At 37.1% G+C, this 17904-nt stretch overlaps 1 protein-coding gene across 1 annotated transcript in view; it reads left to right on the top strand.

Annotated features, from left to right (window-relative positions):
• LOC135219961 (protein pigeon-like) overlaps nt 1–17904 on the top strand; it is a 198669-nt gene that overhangs the window by 71236 nt on the left and 109529 nt on the right. Inside the window, 3 exon segments of the mRNA XM_064257205.1 lie at nt 9806–9965; nt 11312–11442; nt 12269–12460. Coding sequence (XP_064113275.1) covers nt 9806–9965; nt 11312–11442; nt 12269–12460 — 483 coding nt within the window.

The raw sequence follows: 17904 nt of genomic DNA, 5'->3' as shown, positions 1-17904 counted from the left end.
GGCTTGGTCAAGACTTACAATACCAATTATGAACATTGCTAACAGGGTTGCCGCGAAGTCCGCACATCACCGAGAAACTAGCTCCGCAGTAGCTAGTGTTAATTGCCAAGCAATGTTATGTTGCAACACTAACTAGACGAAATTTATATTATATTAACCGTATCTTTACCAGTATATGAGTTGGGTTTACTAATTAAACCTTTTCAGAGTTAGATTTTCCCCTTTCTGAAATTCAGGTGCTTCATATATTTTGAAACATTACGTAACTTTAATTATAGTAAAATTTAGAATCGAACGAGATACGCTGACAATGTTCGGTCTTGAAGCTGGTTTATTACATTCGATATACATATATATTATATATATGTGTGATTTGTGTGGGTGTGTGTGATTACTGTTTTATAGTTATGATTGTTGTATATGATTTGATGCGTAAATTAGGCTACAAAGTGAACAAGGGCAAGTAAATGTATTCATAAAGTTCTCAGCAAAAAGTGGAAAGTTACAAAAAACTGCTTTAAAATGTATTTCTATACTAAAAACGGTTGGTTTTGCATTCATTTCTTTACGTTCGCCACAGAGTAAGTTGACAAGCTCCATAAATCCTCCGATATTCATAAGTAGTTTATTCTTTATTTTCTTTTTTTAAGCCACATTTGTCACTTTAGGTAATATGCTGTATGTTAAATCAAACGTTTGCTGAAGTATTAATGATAATAAACAACCAAATATATAACATAGGTCTAGGCTTAAAATTAATGCCATAAACATTGTAAACTGACAAAAACGATATGAAACATGTAGGTCTATATGCCACCTTTTATGATCCGGATATTTTGAAATGAGATATTTCCCCAAGAGAATGGACAGCATGATTTATGGTTTACATGTGCCAATCCTAAGCCAAACGAATGGAAAAGAGCACATCATAATTGGTCCTTTTTTTATCAATAAGCTACATTAATATAATGAAATCCACGATTATAATACACCACTTTCTAGCATACTGATATCGAAACTTATTCGGTTATAATAAGTTGAATCACTTCAACTAATGAAATTGCTTAACACATATATGCAGTTGTTTTCTCAAAAAAATAAATAAAAACTCGTTACACATGACTGAGTTTACATTAATTTAAGTCAGTCTTCACCCTAAGATTTCACAAATTAACCAAATTTTACTAACCTATATACATATATAATTACAAAGGCAAATTGAAGATTGCTCTGGACCTATAGAATGAATGCATTGGGTTACGTCATCTGCTGTTGATAAAATCGGTTCTTAATTGAAAATCGTACATTATCGTATCTGATATTGGCTCACGAACACTCGAGACCAGTGAAAATGGTTCATTTTTCAAAAATATTAGTATTTTCAAAAATATTATATAATTTCAATAATTTTTTATTAATGGAGAAAAGTTTTAAACGCATATATACTATGCGGACCTACAGTGCCGCATACGTGAGGAGTGCAGACCTCAGCTCTGCATTCAATGCCTCCCCCTCGAATCCTCTCCGCACTTTTGGTCGTTTCTCTGCGCTTGGCAACACTGATTGCTAACCATATACAACTGACCAAAAAAGTATATACTTAGTATTGTAGAGTATTAAACATTTTCCCAAAAAGAAAATCAACAAACACCAGCATAAGTATAAAGTTAACATAATACACTTAGACTACTGTGCACTCATGATTAACTCTTATCTTAGCTAGACTATCCAAAATCTTTGGCTAATTATCCTATTTTTGTTCTTGTACAGTATGGGTTAAATGATGTAATAATAATGAGGGTTAATTTTATTACTTATATATACTTACTGTGTGAATGAATAAAACCCAACAGCAAAGATGGAACTAGAAATGGGTGGACAGTGGCCCTTAGCAGCACGAGGCATTAGAGTGATGTTAATGATTCGCAAGGATTTGCAAAAGAAAGAAGGAACAATTTAACATGGAGACATATCTCAATTTGGGAAAAGCTATGTTCTTAGTTATTTAGAATTAAGTCAGTTGTACATGCTAAATTATGAAAATGAATGAAGAGTAGATGATGATAGACAAAAAAAATCTAAAATCTAGCTATGCTAGTTAATTCATGTTTGATAATGATCTTGATGACTTCACAGAAGAGGAAATATGAGACTTGTCCTAGATGTATTTGGAAAAGGTTACAAGGCTCCAAATGCTAGAATGATAATTCTCCCTTTGAAGACCCTGTAATATCTCTTAATTTACTAATAGAGGATGAGAGAATGCCGTTACCTAAAGTCAGACTAGAGCCTTTGCAATACTGTAATTTTACATATTTTGACATCCATCTCATCTTTATTAAAATGTTAAATCTTCTGACAAATGTTCATTTCATAAACATTGTGCTTACACTTTATCTGCTTACTGTATGAACTGTCAGATAGTACCAAAGTGAAGAAGCTGCTGCTTGTAAATAAGATGCAGAGCATATCAGTGTGGGTTATACAATCTTACTTCAAGATACACGTATCAGGAAAAGAAATTGAGAATTAGTAGATCAGAACAAAATGACAGAAATCAAAGGCTTTGTATCTCTGGAAGAATGAAAATGTGACCCAAAGACAGGAAAGGGCACTATGCTAACTATGCAAAGGTCATACTCGCCTGACTCAAATACTAGATAGGTGGTGATCACCAGGTATTATGTGAAGATTGTTTAGCCTCTATGACAGTGAGGCATTTGTTGTTCAAATGCACCAGTCTCTGGGACCTTAGATGTCAATAACTCTGAGGCCCATGGTGAGGGGAGAAGGTACATCCTTACTCAGATTGTTAAAGAGGTTGTAATATATGATGCTAAATGGAATTCAGATACATTTCAAAAGCTTGGCAGCTGCAAAATATTTAATTAATTGCATGTTATTAATTTTTATGGTTTTAAACTTTCATAATTGAGTTTTGATTATTAATTGTTTTGAAAAGACACCATTGTTAGTGACCATTGATAACATGACACGAGAATCCTAAATAAGTCAGTCAATCAATAAACCAAGTTCATCAGCTAGTTACATCAGTTGAAAACATGACCAACTGAGGGGCAGTGCTGCTTATATCTAGTGAAAATTCTTTCCTACTTCTTTTGAAGGGAAAGTTGGCCAAGACACCAGCTGCCTATTGAGAGGCTATCACTTAGGAGACTAAGGTCCCTTCTAAGACTGACTAGTATAGTCTTTTGTTGCATCTCTCTGGTCCTGGACTTTTCTTATGCTTAAACCAACTCAGAATAGTCTGACTTATTCATTACATATCTTTTACAGTTGATGTCCACTCCATAACACTTCTCACCCCTTTTGACCTGCCCTTCCTTGTGTAGAAGAGACACACTTGCCCAGTAGACATTTCTTCTAGGAGAAGGCCACTCCAAAATATACCACTGTTCTTCAGTCTTGGCTAATCAGTGACCTTTATACAGGGGTTATTCCACTGTCATGGATTGGTGTTTCTTTGCTTGGGGGTACACTCAAGCACATTTTTTTTTCAGTTCCTTCTTGTTTCCTTCTTTTTTTTCAAATGGTGTGCAGGGAAGGCTTAGTAGAGAGGCTGAGGATGTTTTGGGGTTTAGTAAGAGGATGCAGTACCCATATTTTCTTTTTCTCTATCTTTACCCACGAATTCAATTTCGAAACCTCCAATACTTTCCTTCCTTCAGTTTCTGGCAAATCTGCAGGTATACTTATCCTTGCTGGGTTTGCTGGCTCCTCCCAGTTGACCAGTTTCATTCTGGTGATAATTTTGTATTTTTATGGGCATACACTTTTTAATACAATATTGATTTTACATTTACACATATATCATTCCAGTTATTGTTTTTATTAAGTTCGCAAATATTGTTCTAAAGGGTCCACAATAATACAAAGTGTATTTTACATGTTGCTTTTTGATGGCAGTATTCAAGTTAATCCACATAATCAATAACAGAAATGTTATTTAGTGATGTCCATGGATTATATAGGAATAAAAAGGACTTGGATGTTGCTGCTGTTAATTTTGACAATCTCTTTTGTCCTGCAATTCTTGTATCTGATTTGCAATATATTTCAGAACTGCAAGGTTAAAGAAGCCCACTTTACTCAAGCATAATGCCATTCTAATGGTCTTTGGGAAGACTGTATATTAGATAAGATGTCTTCACATCTCGTAGCCACTGTATTAGTGAAGATGTCATGAAATACATTTTGTTGAAGTCTGTGGAAGAGTAATAAATAGTTGTTTTTGCTAGCTATAGGAACCTCGATTTGGATGATTATTTATGGCTGCTTGCTTACCAAAATATCAGCAGTTCAGGAAGAAGACTACAAGATTACAATGCTCATCTCCATGAATGGCTGAGCTCAGTCATCACCACAGAATTCATGGTTTTGCTGCTCTAGATTTCTCCACTATTTCTGGTTGTGAGTTGTTAATAAATGAACCCACACACCAATCTGGTTGTTGTCTTGACCTTGTTTTCACAGCATTTACAGAGATTGTATATTGTGGATTAGGTTTGCTAGGAGGTTCATCTGATCATTGTTTGATCAAGGTTAATGTGGAGAGGGATCAGGTTGTTCCGGTTGTTAGGTTTTTAAGAACAGTTTATTTGAAATTCCAGGCCAGTTGGGATGGGATTCACCATGGTGTTAATGAGCTCAGTTGAAGCAGTATTTATAGAAGTCCAAATATTATTGAGTGGTGGAGTGATCCCCTTAAGACTTATTGAGATGAGAATTCCTTCTTAAAATTTTCAAGTCTTGTTGTAAAGATAAGCCATGGTTCAATGCCACATGTAAGCTTGCCTACGTTGAAAAACAAGAATCTTACCATTTTTGGAGGAATCATTTATTGGACTACTTGTGTGTAAAATCATTGAGCCTAGAAGTCAAGCTCAGTTGGTCTACGAGAGACCTGAGAGAGGTTATACTGAGACTGTGAAGATGTTCCTTAAACAGAGGGCAGAGTTTATGTCTCAAGTCTTTGTGAGCAAACAGTGTGGTGAGCCTGTGGTGTTGCCTCAGTCATGCTTTCCAGAGCCTAGACTGTGTTCAAGGGCTGTCATGTCTAGGAAAGCCAAAACCATGTTTCCAGGGGTTGTCAATAATGTAGGCATAGACCCTAATGTAATCTTTCTCATCTTTTATGAAAAGATTGCTGATTTCATAGCTCTTTAGATTCATACTATTACTAGGAGAAAACGTCAGGGAAAAGAAGGGCAGTAAGAAGAATAAGCAAGAAAGAAGAGAGAGGCATTAAATAAGGAACTGAATGACATGGACAGAAGCATGAGAAATGGTGGGATAAGGGAAGGCTATAGGGGTATCAGGAAAATAAAGAATGGATACCAAGCGAAAAGCAGAATAGTGAAAGTTCAAATGGAAGTATTACGGTATAGGAGGACAAAGTATTGGAGATATGGAAAAACTTTTCTGTGAGGTGTTAAATAGAGAAGACCCAGGGTATCCTATTGAAGGGAAACACATGCAGGCACCAGATTTGAGAGTGGAGGAACCAATGCTGATAGATGGGAAGAATGCAATTAACAGCCTGAAGAATAATAAGGCACCTGGCTTAGATAACATAGCAACGCTCCTTAAGAATGGCTGTGAGATGTTTCACTCAAAGATCTGTGAGTTTCTAATAATGATTTGGAGAACAGAAGAGAAGCCAACAACATGGAAAACGGTACATGAAAAGGGACATAATCAGACTGTGCTAGTTATAGATGGATTACACTTCTTCCAACATGCTATAAGGCACTAGCCAAAATTATAAAAGATAAATTAGAACCTTACATAGAGACAGCATTGGGAAAATATGAATGTGGATTCAGAGAAGGAAGATTAGCAATTGACCAAATTTTTACTATTAGACAGATAATGGAAAAACACTGGGAGTATAATATAGATATGTAGCAGGTTTTTGTCGACTTTCAACAAGCTTATGATAGCATCCATAGACCATCAGTGTGGAATATGTTATGAAGGAATTGGTATGCCGGAAAAGCTTATAAACTTGGTAAGTATGCTACAGGAATAGTAAGAGTTGTGTCCAGGTGGGAAGGGAAATGACTGAGTTTTTTTAAATTAAAACAATTTTGAGACAGGGCTGCCTTTTATCTCCAATGTTGCTTAATCTAATTTTAGAGAAAATATAATGCAGTTTTGAGGAAGTTGAGGATGTGGTTATCTTGGGAGATACAAATGCCAAAGTCCTTGCATTTGCAGATTATGTTGATTTCTTAGGTATAGATATACATACTACTACAAAATATAGAACGTTGTACATACCATTCAACGAAGCTGCTGCCAGAGTAAGACTAGAGATCAGAGGAAGTAAAACCAAATGGATGAGGTTGTCAAGGATCAACCAGCAACAGCGGCAGCAACAAAATATGGTAGGTATTGAGAACATGAGGGAATTTAGATATTTAAAGTCTGTTAACATCCAGAAATGAGATGGAGAGAGAGGATTTGACTAGAATTACAGTAGGGAACTGATGCTTTTTTCAGTTGACAACCTTTTAAAGAGAAGAAACATCACAAGGTCTACTGAATTAAGAACTGACAACACCATTATCGGGCCAGTAGTAATGAATAATTGTGAGACCTAGACACTGACTAAATGTCAAGAACAGAGACTGCTGGCTTTTAAAATAAAATTTTTTTTTAGAATGATAACAGGTCCCATTTATGATATAAATGAAAGTGTTTGGAGAAGAAAGAACAACACAGAAATGAGAGATTCAACCAGACAACCGCTGAAAACTGGCTATGTAAGATCGTAGAGGATACATTGGGCTGGACATGTGGTTAGCATGGAAGAGGGGAGAATGCCTAAAGTGGTTAAGGAAGGATCAGTAGAAGGCAGAAGTCTGGTGAGGAAACCGAGGATGTGATGGAAAGATAATGTGTTTAGAGATCTAAGAGAATTGGGAATGGAGGATCCTGAGAATAACTGGAGAAATGCAGCACTCAACAGGGGAATGTAGAGAGGTCTGGTGCAAGAGGCCCGAGAGCCACCGGAGTGAGTGAGTGAGTTGGAGGAAAGGAAACATTGCTGTATTACCAAAGGGACTGAATCTGTCCTCATGCCTTTGTGAATGTAGGCCAACTTTAATTACTAGAACTGTTTTATCTAAGGTTATTTTGAGATGCTGCTCTCTAAGCATCTTTGCAGGTTTATTGAAGGTAATGATCTGCAACCAGCATTACAGTTTGGTTTTTGTAAAGGCCATGGTACTATGAACTCTTGTCAACATCTTCTGTCTTACAGAGTGCTCTTGTTGATGATGCAGAGGCATGTGTGGTCAATCAAAATTTTAGTGCAGCTTTTGACCATGTGAATCATGAAGCACTTACCTATACAAGCTAATGTTAATTGGAGTTGATGGATGTTTTCTAATATTTGAAATGAATTTTTAATAGGAAGAACCCAGAATACGTAACGTAGTAGTTTTAGAAATGTCAAGTATCCTCAAGGTATTGTTGTTGGACTGTTGCTATTTATTATCTATATTTACAAGTTACAAGTGGCAAGGCCTGAAGAACAAACTGATTGCACTTTTAGCTGGTGTTCCTTCCCTTGCCTTAGGTCTGTGGTTGCAGAATCCTTGAATAGAGATTTGGCACATTATCATCGAATGGAGTAGGCTTTAGGGCATGAAGTTTAAACCTTCTCAAACTCAAAGTATGAGTGTCAATCCAGAACTCTTTTCCTTTGCATACTGACTTTCATTTAAATGGTATGGTTTTAAATTTCAATGACTCGAGATTTTAGGTATAACTTTGATAAGAAATTTACTTTTGAGAAATATATATTTAATATTGCTTCTGCAAAATTTTAAAATGTTTTAATTCTTTTCCTCATTCTTGTTTGGAGTACTGTTCTCCAGTGTGGTCTTCCTGCGCCAACTTATCTCAAACTCATGGATAGAGTTCTGTCTTCAATCAAGTTTATTTTGCCTATTCTTATTGTTGACTTGTGGCATTGACAGAAAGTGAGCTCATTGTGTTTGTTGCATAAAATACTACATTGAATAACAACATTTGTACTCTTCTTTACTTGACCCAGTTGTTGTTGTTTGTAACACTATGCAGGCTTCTGCTGCAAACAGTGTGGGCCTTTTTTAGCATCAGTTTTACCACTGTACGTATTCAGTGTCCTTGGAGTTTTATCTTGGCTACAACTGAAATGTGGAATAATTTACCTAGTGCAGTTGTGGAATCTTCAGATCCTAAATATTTCAGCTAAGAGCAAATTCAATCTTGCCATTTGCTGATGTCTCCTGAATATCAGGTTTATCAGTTTTATTTTCTATTCCCTGACAGTATTTATTTATCATCTTTTCCTTTAACTTGTCTCTCTCTGCAGGTAGATTTTGGATTTATGTTTTGCTGCCTATCCATAAAGGTTTTCAGCTGAAAATTCAAAGGAAAAAAAGAAATTAGACAATGATTTGCGCCATGTACATGGACTTAAACTTTTGTTGACAACAATTTTATTTCTTAGATAAAAGTCATTGTCTTCCAATCAGGTCTCTTTTCCGAGGTTGGGTATGTTTTGGCTTGGCTGTTTGAGTGCTGAACCCATTAAATATCTTGTCTACTTAGCATTGTAGATTTTGGCAGTATGAACTGATTTTTTTTACTTGGTATTTCTTATTGAGTATGTACTATTTTTACGAAAACTACCATCTGTGTCGGATTTTGGAACTTATACAATTCAATAACCAGTCTTTGCTACTATCAGGAAGTACTTTTAGACTACATACTCTGTTAGTATATTATTAAACCTATTAGTTGTTGCTAGATGGTGATGTTTGAAATCCTCCTTAGTTTACGCGGTATTTTTTACTTGTGCACAAACATTGATTGCAATGATGATTTAGTATGCATTCAGTGTCCCACCATTTTGTTTTCATAAATGGATTATGTTAAATACAGGCAGTCCCTGGTTATCAGCAGTCTTGGTTATTGGTGATCCAGTTTTATGGCGCTCGTCAAGCGGCATAAAATCAGCAATTTATGGCGCCATAACAAGCCGGGTTCCGGTTAATGGCGGTTTTTGCTTAGCGGCACCCCCTCGGGAATGGAACCCCCATCGATAACCGGGGACTACCTGTACAGAATGGCAGAAGTGAATGTGATGAACATTCATGAGCTATACATGAACAACCAAAGTAGTTAAAAAAAATAAAGGTGTCAGTTGTAGACTTTATGAAACTAGCTTAAGATATGGAACCAAGATTGATGTGGAATGCCTGAGTGGCCTCATTCTTACTGGATAATTACCCTATAAAATCGAAATAAAGCTCCATATTTGTTAAGTCTTATCATTTTTATAATTTCTTTATATGTAAAATGTAAATTATATTTTCATCTAATTAAAACAAGATACATATACTACTGCACATAGGCCAATTGTTTTTATATCTTGTAATAGTTTATGAATAGTACTCTATTTCATAGTGTCGAAGTACATGACACCCAGAGTTTTGAGCCAAAGTGGCAGACACCCAGTTCTCCCATTCCACAACTTATTCCCTCCAGTTAAGCTTGAATGCAGTATTTCAAAAGTGAAGCTTAGAAACTGAGGAAGATGGGTAAGAAGTGGTTGTCCTATTGAAGAGCAAATATCACACTCTTGGGGAACAAGGTTGTCATCTTTGCAAATTCTTTGTCATTTGGCCTTTTGAGTGCTAAAGTGTGAGGCTATAGAACAGCGATAGTTTGGATCTACAAGATAAAGGCTTTATACTATTGTTCTGAAAATTATTTTTTTTGTTTGCAGTCACGTCTAGCAGAAACGCCTGCTGATCCAGAGAGTTGTGAAGTGTACTTGGCATATTCAGTAACACTTCTTCATCATGGTTGTGTACTACACAGTGTTGTACCAGGAGTGCCATGGGGTCATGCCCATTCTGTGCTGCCAACATACTCACTGTTTGGAGGTAACGTACTAATGATATTAATAATTGACATTCATATTAAACTGTATTTGCATAAACATTGTTACCCCGAATCCATTTTTACCCCAATTTTACTCCAGATCAATCTTTACCCCCGATCCAATTTTACCCCTGATCCATTTTTACCCTTGATCCATTTTTACCGCGATTTTACCCCAGATCAATCTTTACCCCCGATCCATTTATACCCCTGATTCATTTTTAACCCCAATCCATTTTTACCACCCCCCCAAATCATTTTTACCCCCGATCCATTTATACCCCTGAGCTATTTTTACCCCCAATCCATTTTAACCCCGCCTCGATCCATTTTTACACCCGATCCATTTTAACCCTGTCTCAATCCATTTTTACCCCGATCCAATTTTACCCCTGATCCATTTTTACCCCGATCCATTTTTACCCCCGACCCATTTTTACCCCGATCCATTTTTACCGTAATCCATTTTTACCCTGATCCACTTCACCCTTTTTCATCTTTTCACTCTCCTCTTACGTGCATAACATAAATTACTGTAATTTCTACTGTGCCCAGTACCTAGTGACCCAGTTAGAGTGATCTAGGTGATCTTTCATAGAATAGAGGTCTGCAATCAAAATATTTCCAGACCAGGTTGTTTCAGAAAGCTGGTATTGAGGAATAATATTTCTTATTGGCTCAAAATAATCATCTCAGGGGCTTATGACTACATGGGAGAAGGCAAAGCTACATAAGCCTTTGTCTCTGAGATCAGGGCTTTTTCTGCTTTTAGTTTTTCAAGATTAATGTGAATGTTAATTCAGCTTTATGGGTAGGCACTAAGGGATATCAGTCTACTCTCTTGGGAGCCATTAGTTATGGATGGGTGGGTTCATGCTCCTTAGGACTGGTGTGTGATTATACCGTATTATTAGGGTATCATCGAGTGACATAGTACAGGCAGTCCCTGGGTTACGACAGGGGTTCCGTTCTTGAGACGTGTTGTAACCATAAATCATCGTAAGCCGGAACATCATAAAAAATCCTAAGAAAACCTTACTTTTAATGCTTTGGGTGCATTGAAAACTCTGTAAACTGCATTCTTATTGCATTTTTCATCAAAAAAGCCTTCAAATATTGATTATTTTGCATTTTTGGTGTCATATTTCATCTGCCAGATGAGCGTTGTAGGCGTCGTAACCCTGGAGCATGCGTTGTAACCCCGGAAATAATTTCTGATGAATATAATAGAAAAGCGCCTTAACCTCGGAACGTCGTTAGCCGAGCCCGTCGTAACCCGGGGACTGCCTGTATTAATAAAACTGTGCTATTTTTGTGCTCTTTTCTTAAGGCTGTCATTTTATTTCAGAACACTATTTGTTGGTGATTGTGCCTGGTGTTTGTATGCACATGCTTGATATTGGCCTGGACCATTTGCCCAACAACCACATTGTTACAACCCCTCCAGCTCAACTTCTTCCCAATGCACAATTATATCAGGTTAGTTTTTATCTCAAACAAACGCATTTAGCCGTCACAGAAATTTGTAATTAATTCATGATGTTGGTTTACCACATTATAGAAGAAATTATTGTATTTAATTTTGCAAAATGAAATTGATCATTATGAAATTAGTTTTGAAGGAATGGCAGAAAAATTTTTTAATACTGTTCTCGTTACAAGTAAGTGTTATAGCAGGGTATCATTGTAAAGTTTCAGGTAAATTTACTCTTTATACACATTGGATGCTACATTCATTAGTTGTGTACTCTAATTGCATTAGTTATGACATGAAGTCAATTTCACTTCTGTTCACTGGTCTTGCTAGAGTAACTTAGCAACTAATGTTGAGTCTCCAAGATGACTTCCTCTTTCTGTTTGTTGGCCCTGATGGGGTACTCACTAACTATTTTTTTGGCATTCAGAATAAAGTTCATTAGTTTTCAACCCTGCCTTAGGTAATGAGGCACTCACTGATAGGTCCAGGTTGAATTTCAGGTTAGTTATTGTTACGTAATAGATTTTTGCAGACAGTTGTCTACATGAAACATATTTATCTACATAACATAAAATGCAAAGGAATCAGTCAATTTTAGTCTGACATTAGTTCATGTTTCTTATGTTAAAATGGTTTTTATTGCACTGACTTGTAAAAGGAAACTGGAGGACCCATATTTATTGCTGCACACTTCTGTTGAAGATGTGAGTTGTAACGGAAGAAATCTTGATTTCATTGGAATAAAAGTACAAATGAAATTGCTTATACATTTTTGAGATCCTTTACCTACTTTGCTGATGTCATTTTTTAAATTTTATATAAATACAGATAATTGGTGGTAAGGTCACCTCTGGTCGCAGCATGACTTTTATAGATGGTGTCAATCAGATGACTGTGGAGGTACGTGTTACAAAGGAATCGCTCTTCTCTCTCTTCAAGAGTTCTCCCATACTCAGCACACGGTTAGCTATACTGCACTTGACTGCAGTTCATGATAAAGATCATGACCTTTCAAGAAAGGTGAGTCAAATCTCTTATTCTCATATGTACATCAGCACTGGAACAATATTAGTTTTATAAATGATAATACTAGGCATTTAAAGACTTTATCATAACATATCTGTTATAACTGAGACAGTAGTAATGAGGAGGCTATCCTCAACATACTGAAATTAAGGAAAATTATTTTTGAGAGTAGAATTTTTAGTACACCTGCAATCTATTCTAAAGTTTGAAAAGTCTTTTACATCTTTGTTGTTTTACTGGGGGTGTTCTTAAAAGGTGAATTGCAGTTTGTGTGAGTTGTTTTTAAACATTTATCTTTACGTATATATTTTAATAAAGACAACTGACCTGTTATTTTGGGATGGTGCTTGACCATTTAATGTTGGGTAATGATATAACATGTAATAAAAAGAGCTGCAGTAAGAAAAATTGTCTTGGAAGGCAAGAAATGATCTAGTTTTTATGATAGTAGTGATAATAGTCTAACCCAACGTAATCTAAATGTTTATTAAATGCAGTTCTGTATATCAGGGCACCAATAAAATGGTAGGAATTTCTCTATAGGATGCAAATGTGTGCTATTTTAAAATAAGGTGTATTTAAACATATGCTGTAATACTGCAAATGTTGGCAAGAGTGTTCTTTATTTCTTAATTAATGTTGGTTTTTATTTATATTTTTGAAAATCAGTTAAACTGGTGTAAAGCTGACGATCCTTATCCGCCTGATTCTCCTATACTCCTTCAGGAATACTTGGTGGGATGGAGTTATATAACCTTGTATTTTTATGTATGTTTGTAGAGTAGATGAAATGTACATCGCGTAAATTAGCATTGCACTGTAAGTTTTAGTATTTTATAATATTTATCTGATCTTGCAGTATTGAGTATCATTTTGATTCACCTTAATTTAGATATTAAGCTTAATTTAGATATTTTCAAATTATGGTTGTTTTAGCATTTGTTCACAACAAATTTGCAAATTGTAAATACCTACCTCCCAAAAAAGTAATTTTGTTTGTAAGGAGAAGAGGTTTTGTGGCACTATCACACATGGTTACAGTTTTCTGTAAATGTCTGAAATAGATGAGACAATAAATAATGCTTGTAGTTCTAGGCCTTGTAACCTACTGGTGCTCATAGGAACCCAGCTCATATTTACGCATCACATAATTTTATATATATACTACTATGAGATTCGTAGCTGGTGTCCCGGTGTTTTTACGGAATGACAAAAACATGGTAGCCTTGGATGTCCGGGTGTACTCCTAACCCAAAAAGGGCCCTAATATTCATTTGCCTGTTCAAGCTTACATAGGGTTTGCCACGGCCTCCTCACTTCTAAACAATCGTGCAAGTCGAATCACAAAAGCTGTCCTGCAACCACGGGGACAATGACTTATCATAGCCGCCATTCTTGAAGCCTTGACGTAAACATCATATGTTTACGTCACGTATAACTTTGAACCCATACATTAGAGTATTTTGCCACTGGCTTCGGCTGCTCTATTTTACTCTTATGAACATACTATTTTCTCATATAAGTAATAAAGCATGCTGCCAAAAATTAGGTAAGGATGGAAAGTATAATATGGCTAAGTAAAATCTTTGTCAAATGCACAGAGAAAAAGTTACTCCAGAAAAACACCGGGGCAAAGGCTCTGAATCTCATAGTAGTAGTACATATATGTATTTGATAGCGTAGCTGTTGTTTAACACAAAGGAGTTACTCTTATTGTTTCCCCAGGGCGCCATAAGACAGACAAACCAATCTCAAAGAATTCTCTTATTGTTGGTCTTGGCCAGAATACTAGTGCTTGTTGGCACAGTGATAGAATATATAAATGGCTCAAGGCAAGAAGGCTCTGTCTCTTGTCTACAGTATCTGCCTTGGTTTTCCCCTCATCCTTCTCACACAGATGTGGCAACAGTGTGCTTGGCATCCATTTTCCCCATTACATGCCTGGTCTGTGCAAAAGTTGGATGTCCCAGGGGTTCACTTTGGGTAATTTGTTCGTGAGATTTTGTTCAACCACCATGGAAGAATTTAACCAAGATGCAAGTTGAGTGCATAAGTGAAAAGTTTTAGTTCCCTAAAATTTTAACAATTAGGCTTATATTTGTTGAGATTTGGAGCCACTGGTTTTTTCCACAAGGTGGGAAATTAGGATCAGATTGGTAGGCTACGCCATATTGCTGTGCTGTTTTTTTCCTGTATAATAGAGGAAGGGGCAAGCAATAAGTTTCTGTCTCCATTTTCGGAGGTTGTTGATCTCATCCTTGAGTTCAGTAATCTGGAAGGGAGGACACAGGCTCAATCTTCGATGACCCCTACTGGCGTAGAAGCTTTGCTTGGCCCAAAGCGGGATTCTAGAGCTTAGTTCGAGCTCCCATTTTTGGGACTTGCACAGTCTATTTTGAAACATATTAATGACCTGATTTTGGATAGGGATAGCTCACTTCAATCCAGTAGGTCATCTAAGTCCCTCTCTCATCTCCTGCAACATAGGAAATATTATTCCACCAACGTTGTTCAGCTGATGCCACGACACCTTAATCTTGGTGTGATCTGCCTTAAGCCTGGATTAACTCTGGAACAAATAAGGTCTGAGTGTCTGTCGTATTCCTCCCAGGAGGCCTCTGCTATGGGGTCTTACTGTTTCCTCCGTCTTCCAGACTGGTTAGACTTATGGTCCACTGCAGTAGCCAAGATAGCTGTGTGCTGCTTTGCAGGTGGGTCTGTTAGCTCTACCTCCTTTATTAGACTCATGGGGGCTAAGGCCACTTTCCTACCTAGGCCACCTCAGCTGTACTTTGTCGTGTAACCTTCTCCTGGTCATAAGGGATGCAGCTGTTTCAAAGGTAGCAGGTGCAGTAGATTTGGAGTCATTACCAGCTCTTAGTAATGGGGACCTCCTTGAATTGTAGTTTCTCTTCACAAGACTACAGTTAGAGGATATGATTGACAGTAAGCAGGCTGATACTAAAGATAGACTAGTCCAGCAGGCAGTATCAAAGTCGGAGGTTCGTTCTCATCTCCTCTTCCTCCACCTCAACGGCAATCTAGACAAAAAAAAGCTCCTTCCCAGGAGGCAAATCAAGTGTACGTCTTTCTGTAAGGATATCTCAGCCTTCTACAGCTTCTGAGTCAAGAAACATCAACACCCCTTTTGGTCTCATCCCTACAAGCCAGGTAGGGGCACCAGAGGCAGGGGCAGAGGGGGTCATCGATAGAGAGGGCACCTCTCCCTTCCTGGTGCCATGGGTCAGGGGGTGCCTGGTAGTCCATTGGGCCAAATGGCAATCACGTGGAATAAAGTGGATAGTAGATGTCCTTCAGGTTGGATATCTCCTGTCTTTTGACTTTCCTCCCTTCTCTCAGACAAACCCCTCCTCCACCTGACTTAGGCTCAGAGTTCTCTGAAGTTCCTAGCTTTTTGAGACAAAATTTTGAAGACGATGAACAAGTGAACAAGAAAAATATAGAAAAAATAAACAATTTTGATGATGAACAAGTGAACAAGAAAAATATAGAAAAAATAAACAATTTTGATAATATAAAACTTCTAATCAGTCTTAATTTCCTTATGTATAGTGATCTGATTTAGGTCTGATGGCTCCAGCAATGGAGGTTTATTTCTGACTGCGACTAAAGGGTGGGGGCGGGTGTCGAATCAAACCTAATCAGATACAAAAAATAAGGGTGTTCAGCTGAAGGCTGAATGCAAGTTACAGAAAAAATCATAAGGGAACTAACAAGGATTGAATTACAGGTGAATTAGATGTACACCTTAATATTACTCTACTAATTCAAGGCTCCAGCAAGGACACTACTGACCTCACATGACACCAAATACTGGAACAATTGCTGGGAGCAATGAGCATGCGCTCAAGGACACTTGATGATTCGTAGCATGCACTTGCAGGCCCAGAGCATAAGGATAGGGGAGATCCACCTTCACAGCAGGAAATTGCAGAACACCTGCAATACAAACATCGTATATGAGCTTAACATAAAGTTTAAGATTCCTTAGAGGGTAAAGAAAGAATGAATTACAGCTCAAAAACGTTACTGGGTACCGAGAAGGGGAGGAAATTAATACAGCCACTTTCTAGGGAACCACGGCTCTTAAGCCAAGGAATATTCTAAGGGGGGCACAGCTGTGGGGATTACTGAATCACAATGGAGGATTGCACAAACACTGATACAGGGAAAGAATGATATGTAAGTTGATTGCCACCACAATTCCGTACTGTACCTTTTTCCTGAGATACTGCTTTGTGAGAGCATAGATGAAGGAAGTCAACTTCTTTGAGGCGTCAGTAAGGGCCAGGGGCTGCCACGTGAGGGCACTCAGGCATGTGAGTAAAAGGGGGAGCTCACCAGGTGAACGCTCCGCACTAGGTCAGAGGGTATGCTGAGTCTGACTCAGACCCAACTCGGATCTATGCAGTGTGAGGCCGAATTGCGCACGGTCAACTCGTTTTATTACCTACAAAGCACGAAAGAGTAACACAGAGGAACGAGAGAACGGGATGCGTAGAGAGAGAGGAAAAGGAGAATCAATGGGGCTGGTGCTTTACTAAAATATTTCTTTAAATAGGGAAAGCAAAGGGGATTCATAATAATAGATAATGATGCTATTATACATACTAAGATAATAGCATGTAAGAGGTATGAGATATGATAAGGCTAAAATATTTACAGTAACAGAGTGCATTTAACAAAAATAAACAAATGAACATGTTCTAGCTGTAAGCGCAGTTGTAATAGATTGACGGTCATTTACAGTATAAAGACAAGGTAAAGAAAACTAGACAAAATCTGAAATACCTGAAAAATTTGAAGTAGGTATGCAATGCTATTTAATGAACAGCTGAATTGGCAGTACGTATGTATATTACCATTAAGTTCTTGTTTCAGTCTGCTAATGCAATGAGATTCTTTAATGTGAAGGTCCAGTTTGTCAATTGCTTTATGTATACAGAATTGTGAAGTCTTGGTGCATGAAAATATGTGTTGCAACCATATGATAAACAACAAATGAAGATTACCTAACAGGCAGTGGTTCCTTCTTGCTTAGTTAAGAGTCAATTGTAAGTTTATTAAAGAGTTAAAATATTAAAATAGGAGATAGTTCCTCACCTATATAAACTCTACAGAAAAAATGCAGAACAAAAGGATGGAAACTAATTTACAAAAATAGTCCAAGAGAAGAGTTTGGAAATTAGCTGTCTGACGTTGGTCGTTGGTAAAATTTTTTAGTCAATTGCAGATCAAATTGTGGATCACATTGATAGAAACAACTTGTTGCTAAACAGCCAACAAAGTTTCAGACAAAACAGATCCTGTCTATCAAACCTTTTGGAGTTTTTTGATAACATGCGTGGTATTTACAACAGTAGTAGAGCAATAGATAAACTCTACTTAGATTTCCAAAAGGTCTTTGACAAAATTAC

This window comes from Macrobrachium nipponense, chromosome 1, assembly GCF_015104395.2.
Source record: "Macrobrachium nipponense isolate FS-2020 chromosome 1, ASM1510439v2, whole genome shotgun sequence".
Taxonomy (NCBI): Eukaryota; Metazoa; Arthropoda; class Malacostraca; order Decapoda; family Palaemonidae; genus Macrobrachium; species Macrobrachium nipponense.
The sequence above is the reverse complement of the archived record's forward strand: the minus strand, read 5'-3'. Positions and strand labels throughout refer to the sequence as shown.